This window comes from Arachis ipaensis, chromosome B07 (genome assembly GCF_000816755.2).
Source record: "Arachis ipaensis cultivar K30076 chromosome B07, Araip1.1, whole genome shotgun sequence".
NCBI lineage: Eukaryota > Viridiplantae > Streptophyta > Magnoliopsida > Fabales > Fabaceae > Arachis > Arachis ipaensis.
Window position 1 is genome coordinate 42,625,518 of NC_029791.2, and position 17,938 is coordinate 42,643,455.

Below are 17,938 nucleotides of genomic sequence, written 5' to 3' on the forward strand. Positions count from 1 at the left end.
GTAAACAACTTGCAAGAAGAAAGCTTGTGAAAGCAGGGAACAAGGCGTTGAGCATCGAACCCTTACCGGAAGTGTATCCACTCTAGTTGCTCAAGTGTATAGGATTGATCACTCAATTCCCCTCTAATCATGCTTTCTAAAATTTGTTTTTCATCTAACAATCAACAGTTATTCGGTGTATGCATACATTTATCATAGAGCTTATCCATAGGTTGTAATAGGGCTAGGGTAAAGGTAAGGATGCATATGGTCAAGTGAGCTTGAAATTTGAATCTTTGATTAACCTAAGCTTTCACCAAACACGTATAACAACCTATACAATTCTAATACAACACCTAGCTACCCATAATTCTTACTTTTTTCACACACTCATGCATTCTTTTCAATCACAACACATATGCGTTATTATTATTATTATTATTATTATTATTATTATTATTATTATTATTATTATTATTATTATTATTATTATTATTATTATTATTATTATTATTATTATTATTATTATTATTATTATTATTATTATTATTATTATTATTATTATTATTATTATTATTATTATTATTATTATTATTATTATTATTATTATTATTATTATTATTATTGATGAACTTTCTTTTGGGACATTTTGTCCCCTTTTTATTACTTCTTTTTCTTTTCCTTTTTTTCCCTTTTTTTTTCTTTTATTTTTCATTTTTTTCAATAAAATATATACAAAAGTGTCAATGCATATGGTTTAAACATTCAATGCATGAGTATGTACCCAATTCTCAAGATTTTCAAAAAATTACAAAATACACTTTTATCTCACCCAATGTTCCCAAACTTCCATACTTAAAATGATATACACTCTCACTAGCCTAAGTGAAAAACAATAAATGTCCTTTGTTTTAAAATGATATACTTAAATCCCCCGTTATGTGTTCTTAGCTCAAAAACATGTTCCACAATATATAATTCAAGCAAGTTCAATGAAAAAATTTTTTTACTCAAATCAATTGGGGTGCCTTATAGATAAATTTCTTGGAAAATTTTATTATTTTGACTAAGCTTATTATATATATGCAATACCAAAAAAATGCAATAAACTAAAAAAAATGCAACTAAGAATTCTAAATGACATAGTAATAATAGAAAAATTAAAATGTGAAAGTGTTGAGATTAGAACTTTTCACCCAAAAATGGCCGATTCGGTCGGACGACCTCTTTACACTTAAAAGTTTGCACCGTCCTCGGTGCATTCAAAGATGAGCAAGGGGGTACGGCGACTACATGGGTTGCCACCTTCAGCTGGTGGATCAACCAGCTACTGCATGTTCTTTCTCCTGCTTCCCTTGTTACTTATGGTGAATCATCCATGAAAAATAGAAAATAACGCCGTAAGATGAGAAAATGCAAAAGCAAGGAAGCGTAGATTGTTGGAATGAGGTAAAAATCACTAGAATAAAGTGTGTCAATTAATGTGACATTAAGGAAAAATAGTGTGTGAGTTCTAAGTTGCATGCAGTTTAGAACACACACACTGGTAGGAAAAGCTATGTCACAAGTATACAAAAGAAAGCATACACTTCACTCATTCTAGTGTGCTTGAAATACTTCAAAGAAAACTTGTAGGTTAAGACAAATAAACAAGCAATAAAGAAGCATGAAATTACTCAAGCCAATAATCGAGCAATTGTGAAGTGGATATTGAATGGACATTGGTTGATGTGTAAGAGATTTCAATGCAACAGAGAAAATATAGAACTCACACACCAATCAATGATATATATTGAATTTTGTTGTTTGCATCACCTAATTGACATAAAGTGGGATACATGGTTGCTATGCAACTTAGGAAAATCGAGATAGAAGTTAAAATCCATCACATAGCAAGCATGGTCCACAAAGCTTAAAAAGCTCAAAAATATGTCAATAGGTAAGCTTACCATCCACATTCTCAATGAACTAAATAAAGATCAATCATAAACCAGCATCACCAAACAAAAAAAGTATTGACAATACACAATTGCCTAACAATAAATAGTTAATTCAAATTACATGGTGGCCAAAACATGCAATTTAAAAGATTTAGAGTGCTTTGAAGGTAATTCATATGTATTTGGTATTCAAAAGATATTAAGCATGAAGAATTCAAAATCAAGTAACAAAGTATAACCTCAACAAAGAAATCCAATAATGAATATCAACAACAATGATGATGCTAAAATAGCATCCTATCAGTAATCAATAGCAATTAACAGCAAGAATCCAATACTTACCACCAAAATAGAAAATTAAACTAACTAACTAACTAACTAAAGAAAATGGTGGTGGTAGATGATAGCTGGAGAGGGGAAGAAGAGAAGAGAAGAGAAAAGAAGAAAAGAAATGGAAAGAAGAGAAGAGAAGAGATGTGTGAAACAGGGATACTCCACGCGTAAGTGTGGAATGGGCGAAGGGGGTCTGACGCGTATGCGTCTGGCAGGTGTACGCATGGAAGGGAAAAATAGAGGGTGACGCGTACGCGTCGAGCATGTGTACACATGGGACAAAATTGTCCTAAATGCACAGTGTCTGTACGCTTTGCGTAGAACTCTCCGTTTGGAGTTATGCAGCAGCAGCACTCACGCACCATTCCCGCATGGTGGTTTTTCGGGGGTCACGCGTACGCGTCAGGCACGCGCACTACAAAAAATTATGATAAAAACGGCAATTTTTTTTGGTATTTACGGCGGTTTGAACCGCCATTATTACCAAGAATGGCGGTTTCGTTAAGTGACGTAATTCTGGGCGCCATTCTGGTTATTACGGCGGTTTTCTGAAAACCGCCACAATTGCATTTTGATTGGTTAAAACGGCGGTTCAAACTGCCATTATTTCCAGGGTTAAAATGGCGGTTTTTAGATAGGTTAAAACGGCAGTTTGAACCGCCATTATTACCCTGACAAAGTGGCGTTTTAGTTGGTTAAAACGGCATTTTTGAACCGCCATTTTTAGACTGACAATAGCATTTTGGTTGGTTAAAATGGCATTTTTGAACCGCCGTTTTACACTGACAGCGACATTTTTTATCGTTTAAAAAAATAATTTTTACCGTCATTTTTATCGCGTTAAATAAATAATTTTGTGATTAAAATTTCACAATAGCAAAAAATCATAATCCATAAATGAAATATTATATAACTCATAAATAAAATATTAATATAATATATAATTTTTTATTATTAAAAATCAAAAGTAATAACTCCTATACAAAACCTTGTCTTACTAAACTTACCAAAATACAAGCATTGCAATAAACACTAATCAGTCAAATCTACCATCCAGTTTCCTAAACTATGTTAATATCTAATAATGTATTTAAACCATCTAATAAGTGCTGTTTTTACTACTTAGAATATGAATATACAAGACAAGTAGCTTAGCTAAGTGATAATGAATAAGATTTGGAGGCCAAAAATTTCCTCCTTTTGTAATTAACTTTAAAACAAGCCTGTCTTAGTTTCTTGGTCTCTTGTGTGAGTTTCATCCTGGTAACTTGCTCCAACATCTTTGTTTCTTGCTCCAACACTCCATTTTCATTATCCAAACTCATCTCTTACAAAAATTTTTAGGAACCACTCCTGTCAGGGAATTTCTATCAAGCCGGCTATTAGAAATTGAAATTATAACAAAGAAAAGATGTCGTTAGAAATAATATATATCTAGTCAAATAATATAAAGAGAAAAAATAAAATTAGATTGGTAGACCTGTCGCATTTTCTTTTTACCTACAATACATTTGTTCATTATCTTCTATCAAGAAGAAAATATTTTCCATTATCAGCTCTGCAATTACCCCCCTTTAGTTTGTATTTCTTTCAAGAATTAAAAATTGAAAAGTTAAAATGAGAGGAAACCAAAGCATACAAGATGCATCGAAGGTATGCACACAAAGTAATTTATCAAATTCATCCATTTAAGAAAGGACATGCATTATTTTGAAACACTAGTATAAATCTCATTGCAGCAAAGTGAAGTCATACTTGATATAGCAATCATGGCTTTTCCATTGGGTCTAGAAGAAGCACGTGTTGGAGGAGAGAGCAAATTGCTGAAGATTTTGGCCCTTTCATGCATACATTGTCCAACAGCACACTGAAAGGTTTATGACCAAGGGAATTAGCTAAAGAGAAGTTTCTGGGAAACAAATATATTAATGCATACCAAAAACAAGGTATATATATATTGCTTCTGATATATATTAAAACATTGAAACTCACCAACAAGGCCCCATATACTTGCCATGCTTCCTGCCTCTTTGTTTCATTTCTCTGTTTCTCTGGTTGCATTTCCGGCTCAAGGAGAAGCAAATATGGCTCAAGGTTTGGAAGTATAAACAAGCGAATCTATTCAAAGCGAAGAAGAATTATACAATCATAGTATTACCTTTAATTAAGTAAATTGATCACAATAGGCTACTTCCTAACCATCACATTAAAAACTTAAATAGTATTTCAAAAAAATTATAAGAAAATTATAATAATTACCTCTTTTAAATAATAATTTTGTAGCAGTCACAGTAGATTTGTGAGGGCGATTCCCAGGTTATTATTTTTCTTTAGTTTATTTTTTTTAATTTACAAGCACCACCCAAAATAGTAAACTAACTTAAGCTAAAAATTTTCACATTAAACTAAACTCACTTATAATAAAAATTTACAGTTAACAAACCCTCTAGAATATGCTTCTAGAAGATCAAACACAAGGAATGGCTGTGCACTAACCTGAAACATTCAAGTGAGATATGTTTAAGTTTATAAATAAAAACTAAGGAAATAAAGAATAATAATAATAGTTTTTTAAATAATAAAAACCTATGTACATACGTAATATTTAAGATCATAATTCAAAGGGTCATTGAGAAAGTATTGGAACTGCAAAGCATAAGACAAAGTGATTATGAACTAATTATAGGGGCACAAATGAGAATATAAACAATGATTAATAAACAATGCCAAAATCAGTAACATAGGCACAAAATGAGAATATAAAAAAATACACAAATCATGTCAATTATATCTGCTAAAGAGATGGGCACAAAACAACTTAATGAAAAATTATAGTATTCTCATTCGGTGGCCATAGATCAACGAGCTAAGAAAACTTTACAACCAATTTTCAGGGAAAAATTTCAAATTAGTAGAATGCAAACATTAACTTGTATGGAAGTGCAATTCTAGAACATTAACTTCACTGTGGCACTCAGAGTCCTCAGTTTCTTGTCTTTTTCACTTCAAACTTTGGTTTGGGTTGCCCGAAATTCTCTGCACCATTGCCAAAGCAAACAGATGAAGATAACCATTTAAGTCTTTTCATCTTTTAAGTATATATATCCCCCTCTTCATTTGGATTTTCTAACAAATTCAAATCTTAATAAAAAAATGACAGTTAATTTTATTTATGTTCAGATTGTATTGAAAAGATATTTCATATAAAGAAAAATAATAATTGAATACTTCTGATAAATCATGAACCTACCAGATAGATGACAAAATTAGAGTTTGGTGTGATAATTTGAAGTTGATTATGGTAAGTAACATAGGACATAAGAAACAGAAAAAAAGGGGGCCAAGATTTTCTGATAGGCAGAAGCAATAGTGAAGTCAAGAGTTTGGTGTGATAATTTGAAGTTGATTATAGTCTTAGAATACTATTATAGTGAAGTTGTAATAGACCTAATTAAGGCCACAACAAACTTCAAAAGCAGATTCCAAAGCTAAGAATAATAAAATAAGATAGAAATAAAGAAATCTGCTTTAGTGAAGTTGTAACCTCGATGAAGAGAGGGGTATGTATGACCAAGTCACCCTGTTATGCGACCAACTCTGCCGCATCAGAAGATTTTATATTATATTATATTACATAAAAGAGTCAGAGTTTGGATTTGAAAGGCAGTGATGCAGAGAAAACAAACACTAATCGGAGTCTTGTGCTTTGGAGCAACACCAATTTAGATACACGTTATTAATTGAATCAAGATTATAAAAAACCAAATATTACTGTGAGTTTAGGAAAACATAATCCAAGATAAGTGGGCATGATGAAAAGCGGTGAAGGCTGCTGTGGATGGCAGCAACATTCTTTTTCTTTTCTTTTTCTACAATCTACTATCTATCAACTTACATGCCAATTTTAAGGAACATCCAACTCAAGCTGAAAGTTGAAACTGCTCAAAATCAATTTAGTTTTGGAAAACTATAATAGTCTTATTTCAAGTCATCTATTGACAACATTGGTTACTCTTAAAAAAGTAGTTAAGTTGGCTTCTTGTTTTTGTTGACACACTCTTACTCTTCCACACTTGTAGAAGGTGTGGTCCAACACCTACACCTACAAACTTCATTGAACCAGATCAAATCTAATCTAATTTGATCAAATATCTTTGGATTAATAGTAATCAATCCAAATTACAACGCTGAGCTGACTACAAAGAACCATGAGTTTCTCATGGCCAAAAGTAGAGAATAATTAAAGTAGTGAACAAGCTTTAATTTCACTGAAAAAAAAACACAATCACTGTACATACACATGAGCTGCATCAATATATATAATAGCTTCTAAAACCACTTATGAAATTACTCAAAAAGAGGTTCTCAAGATATATTATGAAGAATTGAAACTAAATACCGCTTATACTACTTATAAATAATGTACAGTCCCAGTTTAACAAGAATAAAATAAATTCATGGACTTTGAACTTTGAACAAGCTAGGAAAGATGTTGCTATGAATAGTAAATAATATTCTCACTAGTAAATAATATTCTTAATAGAAAAGCCAAATTCAGTAGAGTTGTTTTCAAAACAGAAACGCGTTGCCTTTAATCATAGCTCCCTCATCTCTTCTAAAACCTCAAACTTATGAAATATCCAATTAAACATATCATTCAACCATAAAAAATGCAAATCATATACAAATCATGATTAATTTTTTACACATTATAATGAAAGCTTAATATACAAAAATGTTGTCATAATCAGAAGAGTAAGAGCAGGAAGCAGTGGAAGAGTAAAGACTTAAGAGGGATCTTGAAGATTTGTAAAGTCATCCTCCTGCACTTTCAAATTATAGTGCAGCTTGAATATTTCAACTATAAGAATATTAAAGTTTTTTTCCTATTATTGTTTGAAAATTTATAGACTCGAATTATGCAAAATAGTGTTAGTTGGGGAATAATATCAATTAATGTAAATTCAAAACATACACAATAGTTTTAGTTGGGGAATAATATCAAACAGATGAAATGCAGGGAAAGAAGAGAGCTTACAAGGATGTTGAGTTTTCCTTGGAATTCAGAACACACAGAGTCCATAAGCTTCTCCCTCTGATGAGGAACAAAGACATTGCAAACAGAGTTAGTAACCTCAAAACCAGAATCATTTCATTAGATGAGAGACTTAGTGAGCTCAGCTTCGTTCCTTGCACATGCGTGCACTCTTGCTCCAAACCCAATCAGTTCCTCCACAATGCCGTGACTTGTTTTGAAGAGAAAGTAAAGTGTTGTGTTGTACTAATTTCGGACAAATGATGCAGATTATGAGATCATTCAGTTTAATAGAATAGATTAGGTCTCAAACTAAATAAAATCAGAAGCAAAAAAATAACAACAGAACAGAAAATACAGCAGTAACAAGCTAACAACAACAACATCACAAAAGATCAATGAAAATTAAAATACACAAAAAGAACCAGCATTCTTTGTTTCTTCCTACTAGAGTATGAACTAGATCTAAAAGGATGAAGAGGAAGGAAAAAATCAAAGAAGAAGATTAAGTAGATTACCTATTAGAAGTGACAGAGATGGTGAAACCAAATTGAAGAAGCTTGCTGAAGGCAGCAACAACGGCGTTGCTTGCCGAGGTGAGGAGGTGAGCCAGATTGAAAATCAGATCATAGAAGGCAGCGACAATGGTGTTGCTTGCGATGGTGCAGAGATGAATGATGGCAATGAGATGAGCGGCGACAAATCTTCATATCGAAGCCAAATCATTGAAGCTTGATGAAAAGGACAACGGTGTTTCTTGCAATGGCGAGGGGATGAACGATGGTGATGAGACGAACGTTGAAAAATCTTCAGATCAAAGCCAAATCGTAGAAGCTCGCTGAAGGCAGCAACAACGGCGTTGCTTGCAGCAGCGAGGAGATGAGCTGCAACAAAGTGATGAGTGATAGCGAGGAGTTGAATGACAAATCAGGAAGATGAACAATGGCAAGAAATTAGGGTTCGTCATTGACACTCATCCTCATTTTCTCATATGCAACAATACTAATTACACTCTCATATGCAACATCGCTCAAGTTAAAAAAGGGAAAAAAAATTCTATGGCGGTTTGAAACGCCACAATCAACAAAGCTGCCACAAAAATCATTAGCATTATGGCATAAGTTGGCGCTGCTGTAATTAACAAACATAATGGCAGTTTTTTTGACCCTCCATAAAATTAGTGCCATTTTTACCAATATTTTTTGTAGTGGCGCACGTGTGAGAAGCTGGAATCTTGGGGGTCACACGTACGCGTGGGTCATGCGTACGCATGGCTGGCTGCTCTATTTTTTCAAAAATTCTCAAGTTCTAGCACCAAACCAAGCATTCCAAACACCAAAACTGTCAACTAAACACCACCAGACCTTATTTTAACATACTAGACTGCTAAATAAACCAAATAAACAAAACTAAACATGAAATTAAACTTATTTTAACATGCAACTAAGCAATATATACAAGATTATAGAAAGAAGAAAAGTACCTAACAATGGCAATTCAATTCATCGATTGATTATATATACAAGAGAATGGAAAGAATTTACCATGGTGGGGTGTCTTCCACCTAGTACTTTTATTTTAAGTCCTTAAGTTGGACCATTGATGGGGTGCTTGTCAAGGTGGCTTGTACTTGAATTCATCCTTGAATCCCCACCAATGTTTACATTTCCAATATCCATCGGGATCCCAAATTATGCGCACAAAGCTTCCAAGCAAAATTAAACAAGTGACAAGACCCCAAAGTTATTGATTGATGAAGTAGATTCTGAGGTCCCAAACCTTGTTTTTGCACCTGTCTTCTTGTTGACTACCATAGTTCAATCTGAGTGACAAGACTTGTGAATTCTCATTTGAGCACCAAACTCTCCTAGATCCTCTCAGTTGAGTACTACACTACCCTTTGCACTTAAATCTGGATAACTCAACCATAGGGAACCTTGTATTGTGGTGCCGACCACTAACTAACTCTTTCTTGCTTCCCATTCCATAAAAAGCTCTAAGTTGACCATCCGTTTCAAGCAAACCATATTCAAGTGGGAAAGTAAAGCTCAAGGATAAGAATTTTACCCACTTGAATGTTGTAATGGATGATAGTGACTTAGGAAGGGATGATTCCAATGGTCTTGCAAGTTCCACTCCCTTGTACTCTTCATTGACTACCTCCACCTCTTGATAAGCATCTTCCATGTCCACTTCTTGACAAGATTCTTCACATTCAATCACTTCCTCACCAACCTCTTCTAACTCTTCTCCATCCTTCATGTCACAACTTGGAGGTAATGTAGAATTTATCTCAACATCAACCTCAATTTCAGTGGGAGAAGACTCTTCAAACTCAAAAGGATCATGTGTTGGTGTGGAATCATCATCAAGATGCGGATTTGTTGCTTGCTCACTTTCTTCCAATTCTTCGTCATTCACCATATGCCTTGGAGGTTGCGCACCATCCTTAACATCACTTTTAAACTCAATGGAAGAAGGTTCAATTGGATCTTCGAGGTGATTTGTTAGTGAGAACAAGAACTCGTCAATGATTGAGTCCAATTCTTGATCAACCTCTCTTAATTCTTCAATCGCTCCTTTCGGTTCAATTATCTCAACTTTCTCCTCTTGTTGCAATTCTTGCTTCAACCTATCTTCTTTGCCTTGAAGCTCCAAATTCACTTCCTCACTATGCTCTTTGGTTAATCCTCCACATTTGTCAATGGGAGTACTTTGATCGCATGAACGTAGGGAGAATAAGTGGTGAACGGCTTTGGTTATGGTGGCCATAGTAGTTTTTAACCCATTTAGCTTCTTTTGATCTTCTTCTTCTTGCTTTTGAAGATGAGAATATAGATCTTTTTGTTCTTGCATTAGGGGTTTGAGCAATTTGTCTAATGAGGGTGGTGGTGGAAAAGAGGGTTCATTGTTTGGAGGAGAGGCGTCATAGTTGGAAGGTGGTTCATATTAGTGAAAGTCTTGAGGTGGTGTATAAGGAAGTGGTGGTTCTTGGGAGTATTGGTGTTGGAATGGTAGTGGTTCTAAGTATGTCTCATATGGTTGTTGGTACGGTGGGTATGGGTTAGGATCATATGGAGGTGAATGGTGATATGGGGCTTGTGAGTAGGGTTGTTAAAAGCTATGTTGAGGAGGGGGTTATAGGTATATGGTGTTTGTGGTTTACAACCACAATGAGGTTCACCACATCCACTAGATTGGTATGCATTAGGAGTTGGATTGCACCCATTAGAAACCGGAGGAGGTTGTTGCCACGAATGTTCAAAATCTACTCTAAAGCCCAACCAAGCATTTTATCAAACACTTGGAAGGCATAAAAGGAAAGTATAGTAAAAGGGACAAGAATAGTAAAATCTACTACTACCAATTGTAAAAAAATAACAATAATAACTCAATTAAACAAGAAGAAACATAAAAAGACATCAATTGCATTAAATGAAAATTAAAATTAACAAGAGTTCATACAACTAAAAAGTAGCTCAAATGAGAAATTAACAAGAAGAACTAAGAAAATTAAAACAAAAGAACAAGGAAAAGTAAAAGAAACTAGATGAAAACAAGAATTAAAGCTTGACTCTAAGAGAGTTTAACCTAAATCTACCCTAATTCTAGAGAGAAAAGGGAGCTTCTCTCTCTAGAAAACTACCCTAAAACATGTTTCTAACTTAATCTAATTGCTCCCCTCCCCCCTGTTCCCTCTTGAATTCTGCATCAAATAGCTTTAGAAATGAGTTGGGTTTGGCCCTGGATGGCTCAGAAATCGCCCCCAGCGTGTTTCATTAATGAGGTCACGTGCTGCTTGTCATGCGTACGCGTCGCTTGGCGAATTTGTGGTCACGCGTACGCGTGGTCCACGTACACGCGTCGCCATGAATTCTGCAAATCCTCATTTCTTCATAATTCTCTATTTTTTGCATGTTTTTTCTTCATTTCTTCAACCCAATATTTGCCTTCTAAACCTGAAATCACTTAACAAACATATCAAGGCATTGAATGGAATTAAAGTGAATTAAATTTGACAAATTAAGGGCCTAAATAGTACGTTTTTACTCTTAACACAAATTAGGAGAAATTCACAAAACCATGCTATTTCATTGAATAAATGTGAGATAAGTTGATAAAATCCTCTAAATTCAACACACGAGAAACCCTAAAATTGGGGTTTATCAAGCTCCTTACATGCGATAGGACTAGGCATGTATCATCCTTATTTGCATATTTTGTATTTGGTTCGGTGTTGTGAATTATTTGTGATTGCTTGAGTGGGTTTGTGATTTTCATTGCTTGTTAATTTGAGCTTCTATGACTAGTTATTGTTCTAGCTCCCTGTGTCAGGCTGCGAATGTCTGAACTGTGATAATAAGAATTTAATTATCTACCTCAAACCCTATTAAGAACTCCCCAGTTCTTACCCCTTATTTCCACACCTTTCAGCTAGAGGTGCGAATGTTTAGTACAGAGCTATAGGAGCATAGAAGAGTATGTTTACAGGTTGAGTTATTAGAATTTATTTTTTCCTCGCCTTGTTAATTAGAGTTTTATTCGGAGTAGGTTTTGTAATTGATTTTGTATGTGCTATTATAATGTATTATTAACATTAAGTACATGAAAAAGTGTTATTTGTTCTTATTAGAAAAGTTTTCAAGTTTTTTCTAAAACTATCAGTAGACTTACGCGTAAAGGCTCATACCCTATTACTAAATATGCGAGAGACATTGTAATACCCCACTATCAGAGTGACGCACCCGGAAGCGTGACATTCTAATAGTAAGGGTGGTACAGCTCCTCCCTCCGCGTCTCCTTCTCTTTCGCACACTACATGAAATTACCAGAATAGCGACCGATTTAGCAACCAATTTAGGTGGTTGCTAAAACCATGGTCGCTAACCAGAAAATAACGACCAACTTCGATCGCTAAATTTTAGCGACCGATTTGTTAATAAGGCCACCAAACCCTCACCAAAGAGTATCAGTCGCTAAATCGGTCGCTAACAAAATCGGTCGCTAAATGGGGACCAAATTTTCCATGCTAAATTGGTCTCTGAATAAATTGGTCGCTAAATAGCGACCGACTTTTCAGTCGCTAAATCGGTAGCTAGTTTGTGACCAGTGTTTCGGTCTCTAATTCGCAACTGATATTTCGGTCGCTAAATCAGTCGCTAATTTGCGACCGACATTTCAGTCTCTAATTCAGTCGTTAAGTGTGGACCTGTATTTTAGCAACCAACATTTCAGTCGCTAAATCGGTCGCTAATCAGCAACCAAGCATTTTAGTGACCAAATTTCCATAACTGATCCTAATTTTTTAATTACCAACTTTTTACAAAACTTTTACACTTAGGCCATCAAATATTGAAAAACCATCAACACAAAACCTACACCTTAACACATAAAAGTAAACAATACTTAAACAATAATCAAAATCACATGACACACTTAAACAATAACCAAAATAACTCATCTTAACATAAAGGCAACAATAAAAAAAGTTGGACGAATCATTCCTTTTAATTTAATTATTAATTAATATTAAAATAAAACTATACTGTCTTACAACTTGCATTGCTAGAATAGTAGAGAAGAAACTCTAATAAATAATTATAATTACTTTAAAACATGATGCTAATAATAATGTAATTTTACATTTTTACTATTGAGTGTCGATGAGATCAAGGCTTTGTAGGTTTATATGCAATTCTCCACTTTCAAGTGCCCACAGTTTACTTAAATACTATCATCTTTCAGCATCTCCCTTTATTCCATTATATTATTCTTTTCTTCACAACTTCATCAGTGCCTCCTTCAAGATCAAATCAACCTTTAGCTTGAGAAACGTATATGCTGGAAGTTTTGCAGCTCTGGTTTTTGGGGCTGGCTATGTTGGTTTAAAGGCCAACTCTTCAAATCTTTATACTACTGTTACTAACATTGAATGGTGCAAGAAAAAGAACATAGTCTCCAATGATTCCAAAACTCACTGCATAATGAAATCTGTGTAGATCTCTGAAGAGAAGATGCCAAGCAAACACTAGTTCCTATACTTTTAATTTTGTATTAACAAATTATTACAATAACTTAGTTTTCCAAAGACATATACTTGTCTACACATACCACATTGTAATAAGAAACTAATTAATTAGTAGTAACAAAGACATATACTTAGTTTTCTTTAGATAACGAGAATACTATATACATTTATATATATTTAATAAGTAAATGCGAGAAAAAAGTCTGCCTATCTAGAAAAGAAACTTATAGAAGACTTATTGTGCTGATCACCACCTATAAAATTGTGCAAGCAATGTCAATTGCTGAGTTTTCTTCAAAACAACATATGCAACTCTGGAATTACAATGTTCTATGGCACACAAAATCTTGAAAAACAATAAGAGCATACCCCATATACAGATTGCTCGACATAACCAGTTGTAGATATTACCTCCCATTTTTCAGTAAGGAAGTTCTTAGAGAACCATTAACCATATATTCAGTTACTGTTGCCACAGAACCTCCTGGGCTATCAAGGACAACACTATAGAGTGCCACCACATTTGGGTGGTGCAAGTCAGCAAGCTTGATTGCCTCATTCTAGAAGTCAGCTCTTTACTGTATAAACAGATAATCAATGTAAACCATTTCATTAGTCATGGAAAAAGGGCAGGGGAAAAGGGAACTCAAAAACATTATCAATGAAAAGTAAACCATTCGCTCTTGCTCTGAAGGCTTTCTTGCAAAACACCTATCAGTAATCCGCTTGATTACAACATCAGTGCCTCTCCATTTTCCATGATACACAGTCCCAAATGTACGAGATCCTAATTCTATAAGCTTTTCAAGGTCACAGTTCTTTATTACCTACAAAGGTTCCAATTAGAAGGTGTTAGGTAAGCTGAATTGGCATAGAAAATGAAATATAACCAATAAGATAATCAACCTGCAATCCTCCAACATCTGATGCTGGAAAGCCAAAATTTGTCATTTCTGGTTGCTTGCTCTTGATGCTCTATAGAGGAAAAAAATATATGTTTATATTATAATCATAATAATACTAATAAATAAGCAATGGGGAACAGGCGGAGAAAGTAATTTATTCTAGAGACAATTTCTACAGCTAAGGCATTGAATCTAGGATAGTAAAACAAACAAAAAGAAATCGTAAAATATAGGAATTTCAAAAGCACAATTTGACTACAAGATCCTAAACATCTATAATCAAAGGAACACAAAAACAACACTTACAATGTAAGAGAGATCAACATCAGGATCGATGCTAGCATCATCAAGCTCCTCCTCGTGGTTCAGGAATGAGCATGCCTCTCCCTCTTCAAGTTCAGACTCCTCCATTTTGCTCCTTCTACCACCGCCAAACCCTAACCCCTTCCTCGCATCCCTAATTTCCACAAAATTATCGAAAAATAAAATTAAAGTCAGATCTGGACGATGATGAGACAATCTGCGAACTCAGACAACACCAACGCCGCTGAGATCTCAAAGATGAAGGTGACGGCACCGAGACCTCAGAAGACGACGGCGACGAGACCTCAGGAAACGGTGCTGCAATCAGAAGATGATGAAGAAGGCGTTGCGACGAAGAAGACGGTGTTGTGCTTCCGGTGGGTAACTATATCATTGTTTGTAGAAGATGAGAATAGTGTGGGTGAATTGAGTTAGGGTTTGCGATGGTATTTTAATAACTATATTATTTTAATTAGTGCCCTATTTAGCGACCATTATCTTAGCGACCGAATTAGTGACCAAACAAATTTTTATCTTATTTCTTTATCGGTTACAAAATTGGTCGCTAAATTAAAAAATAGCGACCGATTTTTTGACCAAGAATCCAAACACGTTACTTCTCTTGTTTTGGTTGCTAATTCGGTCTCTAAATTAAAAAATAGTGACCGATTTAGCCACCAACTTTATTCTGGTTGTGTAATAAACTTATCGGTCACAAATTCGGTTGCTATTAGTGACCGATTTTGGTGGCCACTAAAATCGGTCGCTATCTTAACAATTAACAACGGATTTAGTGACCATTGCCTTAGCGACCGAATTAGCGACCAAATAAATCATCACCCTATTTTTCTATCGGTTGCAAAATTGGTCGCTAAATTAGAAAATAGTGACCAATTTTGTGACCAAGAATCCAAAGATGTTACTTCTCTTGTTCTAGTTGTTAATTCGGTCGCTAAATTAAAAAATTACAACCGATTTAGTGACCAACTTTATTTTAGTTGTGTAATAAATTTCGCTAATTCAGTTGCTATTAGTGACCGATTTTGTGGGTCGCTAAAATCGGTCACTGAATATAATTTAGCGACCGATTTTTTTCTAATCCTAAAAATTCTATATCGATCGCTAAATCAGTCGCTATTAGCAACCAAATTTTTCGGTCACTAAAATCGGTCGCTATTCTGATAATTTCTTGTAGTGGCACGGCTCTTTGGCGACGGCAAGAACGGTGGCGCGAGCTCCATCTCATTCTCTCTCCTCCGTGAACTCTCTTTCTTCTTCCGTGGGTTGAAGTTGACGACGGCGGCTCCCTCTCTTCTTCCCTTTTCCTCCCTCGGTTCTCTCTTCCCACACGGTGTGAGTAGCCGTGGGTGTGTGGGCGTTGTGTTGAGTGAGGGGAGTGACGGCTAGGATTAGAGGAGAGTGGTGTGTGTTAAAATTAGGGTTATGGTAGTATAAGTTAGGGTTTGTTTTGGGAATTTTTGGTAGTTTAGTAATTTTAATAAAATTAGGGGTAATAAATTAATTGAAAATCAATTTTAATTCAACAAGAATAACTTTATTCAAATAATTTTTGAAACCAAAAAATAAATAAATAAATTAAAATTGACTCATAATAAGATTTTTTAAAAATTCTAGAACGACGATCTTACATAATGACTATAAATCATTACAGGATGGAGACGTACAAATTAAAAACATAGAACTTGATATTTATGCCTTACTCTAACCTTCAACAATTTGAGACGATTTATGCCTTTAAGTAACCATCAAGATCCTAAGACGATTTATAAGGACAAATAAGTTTTTAAATAAACGAAAATGGTCTATACTAAAACAAATGTAAAGTGAGATTTTTGGGAGAAATAGTTTAAATTAAAAACTAATTTAAAATTATAGATACTAACTTCTTTTATTATTTTAAATTGTGCTATATTTTTATTATTCTAGTACTAATTAAATACATTTTAAAAGTTTGCTAATTTATTATTTTATATGTTATTATCTCTTACCCACATCTTACTTTAAAAATAAATTGATACAATCCAAATCGATATAATTTGTTACAATAAATTGATATAATATAAATTCCAAATAAAAAATTTCATTTTTTTATTTAATAAAAGTCCATTATTTTGTATACCATAAAAATAATATATTCTTACTTTATTTTAGTTATTTGCTTTTGAGTAAAATTTCGATGATTAATAATTAATAAATAAAAACCAAAATTACCATAATCCTCTAAATGAATTTCTGTTGCGTGACTCTTCTCTCTCTATTATTATTATATAAATCGTATTAGGACTTAAGATCATTAGTAAATAGTGATAATTTAGGATTATTTATTCTTGAACTTCATTTAAAAAAATAACATAAATCGTGATAGGATATTAATATAAAAAGGCTTGAAGTCATTGTTCATATAAATATTTTTAATAATCTTTATTGATATATATTTTTTATGAAACTTTTCTTTGTTAATTTTTCATTTGTACTTTGTACAACTCTCACTATGTGTTTTTGAATTAGCATGTAATAATTTGTTTATTGTTGTTTTTTTTTATAATTTTAATTATTGATTCTATTAAGAATTTTTCACATATAAAATTAAGCTTTTTTTTTAAAATGAGTCAAAAGGGTGTTAAAAATGTAATTTTGTATAATATAAATTCATATTCTTTTGAGTAATATAAATTTAGGGTTTAATGAAATTTTTAGTATTCATTATTCATATAATTTTTTTAATCATTTTTATCGATGCTTATTTTTATAGAACTTTTTTTATTGTTTTTTATTTGATTTTGTATAATTTTTAATTTTTTTATAATTTTAATTATTAATTCTATTAGGAAGACCAAATTAAATAAAAAAAGAGTATCAATTTACATTGTATCCATTTATTTTTAAAGTAAAATGTGGATAAAAGATAATAAAAAATAAAATAATAAATTAGCAAACTTTTAAAATATATTTAATGAGTACTAGAATAATAAAAATATAGTACAATTTAAAATAATAAAAGAAGTTAGTATCTATAATTTAAATTGATTTTTAATTTAAACTATTTCTTCCAAAACTCTCACTTTACGTTTGTTTTAGTATATACTATACTCATTTATTTATAAATTTATTATCTTTATAAATTGTCTTAGAATCTTGATAGTTATTTTAAGACATAAATTGTCTCAAATTATTGAGAGTTTGAATAAGGCATAAATCGTTTTAGAATTCTGTGGTTCGAACTTTTACATATTATAATCTTCATTTTGGGACGATTTATAGTCATCTACAAAACACAATACCTGCAACGATTTACGTAATTTTAAATTATTAAGTTCAAGTATAAATCGTCTTAATCTGTAATATTTTATTAGTTAATCTAAACCATAAAATTTTAAAACGATTTATATAATAT

General features: G+C 33.1%; 2 protein-coding genes across 29 annotated transcripts; both read right to left on the reverse strand.

The window, feature by feature from the left end:
* Positions 3,230-8,510, reverse strand: LOC107609183 (transcription initiation factor TFIID subunit 6b). 27 transcript variants are annotated; one of them, XR_002351449.1, is made up of 8 exons: positions 7,806-8,508; positions 7,291-7,347; positions 5,214-5,393; positions 4,851-4,898; positions 4,512-4,748; positions 4,245-4,370; positions 4,008-4,119; positions 3,230-3,631 (listed from the first exon to the last, which is right to left on the reverse strand). XR_002351449.1 is itself a non-coding variant. In XM_021108026.1 (8 exons), exons 2-8 carry the CDS (start codon positions 7,448-7,450, stop codon positions 3,574-3,576), a joined length of 468 nt encoding a protein of 155 aa, XP_020963685.1. In that variant the 5' UTR covers positions 7,451-7,533; positions 7,806-8,506; the 3' UTR covers positions 3,230-3,573. The 27 variants fall into 27 exon arrangements, 12 of the variants coding, with proteins under 12 accessions (XP_020963685.1, XP_020963694.1, XP_020963693.1 ...); XR_002351443.1 differs by having other exon boundaries at positions 5,214-5,378; positions 7,291-7,533; XR_002351450.1 differs by having other exon boundaries at positions 5,214-5,288; positions 7,806-8,507.
* LOC107609939 lies at positions 12,874-14,969 on the reverse strand. Of its 2 annotated transcripts, XM_016312006.2 has the most exons (5): positions 14,804-14,966; positions 14,527-14,677; positions 14,222-14,290; positions 13,990-14,142; positions 12,874-13,893 (listed from the first exon to the last, which is right to left on the reverse strand). In XM_016312006.2, the coding sequence occupies exons 2-5, from the start codon at positions 14,629-14,631 to the stop codon at positions 13,891-13,893; spliced, it is 330 nt and encodes a 109-aa protein (XP_016167492.1). In that variant the 5' UTR covers positions 14,632-14,677; positions 14,804-14,966; the 3' UTR covers positions 12,874-13,890. The 2 variants fall into 2 exon arrangements, with proteins under 2 accessions (XP_016167492.1, XP_016167491.1); XM_016312005.2 differs by having other exon boundaries at positions 12,874-14,142; positions 14,804-14,969.

What these genes read in the sequence shown, in the direction of transcription:
- LOC107609183 (XM_021108026.1), bottom strand. An exon ending in AGCCATGATTGCTATATCAA is followed by an intron (nt 3,811 to 4,007) that starts GTATGACTTCAC and finishes GGGTAATTGCAG; the next exon opens with AGCTGATAATGGAAAATATT. An exon ending in AATGAACAAATGTATTGTAG is followed by an intron (nt 3,632 to 3,752) that starts GTAAAAAGAAAA and finishes AATTTCTAATAG; the next exon opens with CCGGCTTGATAGAAATTCCC.
- LOC107609939 (XM_016312005.2), bottom strand. Translation starts at nt 14,631, where the DNA reads ATGGAGGAGTCTGAACTTGAAGAGGGAGAGGCATGCTCATTCCTGAAC. An exon ending in ATGTTGATCTCTCTTACATT is followed by an intron (nt 14,291 to 14,526) that starts GTAAGTGTTGTT and finishes TTTCCTCTATAG; the next exon opens with AGCATCAAGAGCAAGCAACC. An exon ending in CAGATGTTGGAGGATTGCAG is followed by an intron (nt 14,143 to 14,221) that starts GTTGATTATCTT and finishes GAACCTTTGTAG; the next exon opens with GTAATAAAGAACTGTGACCT.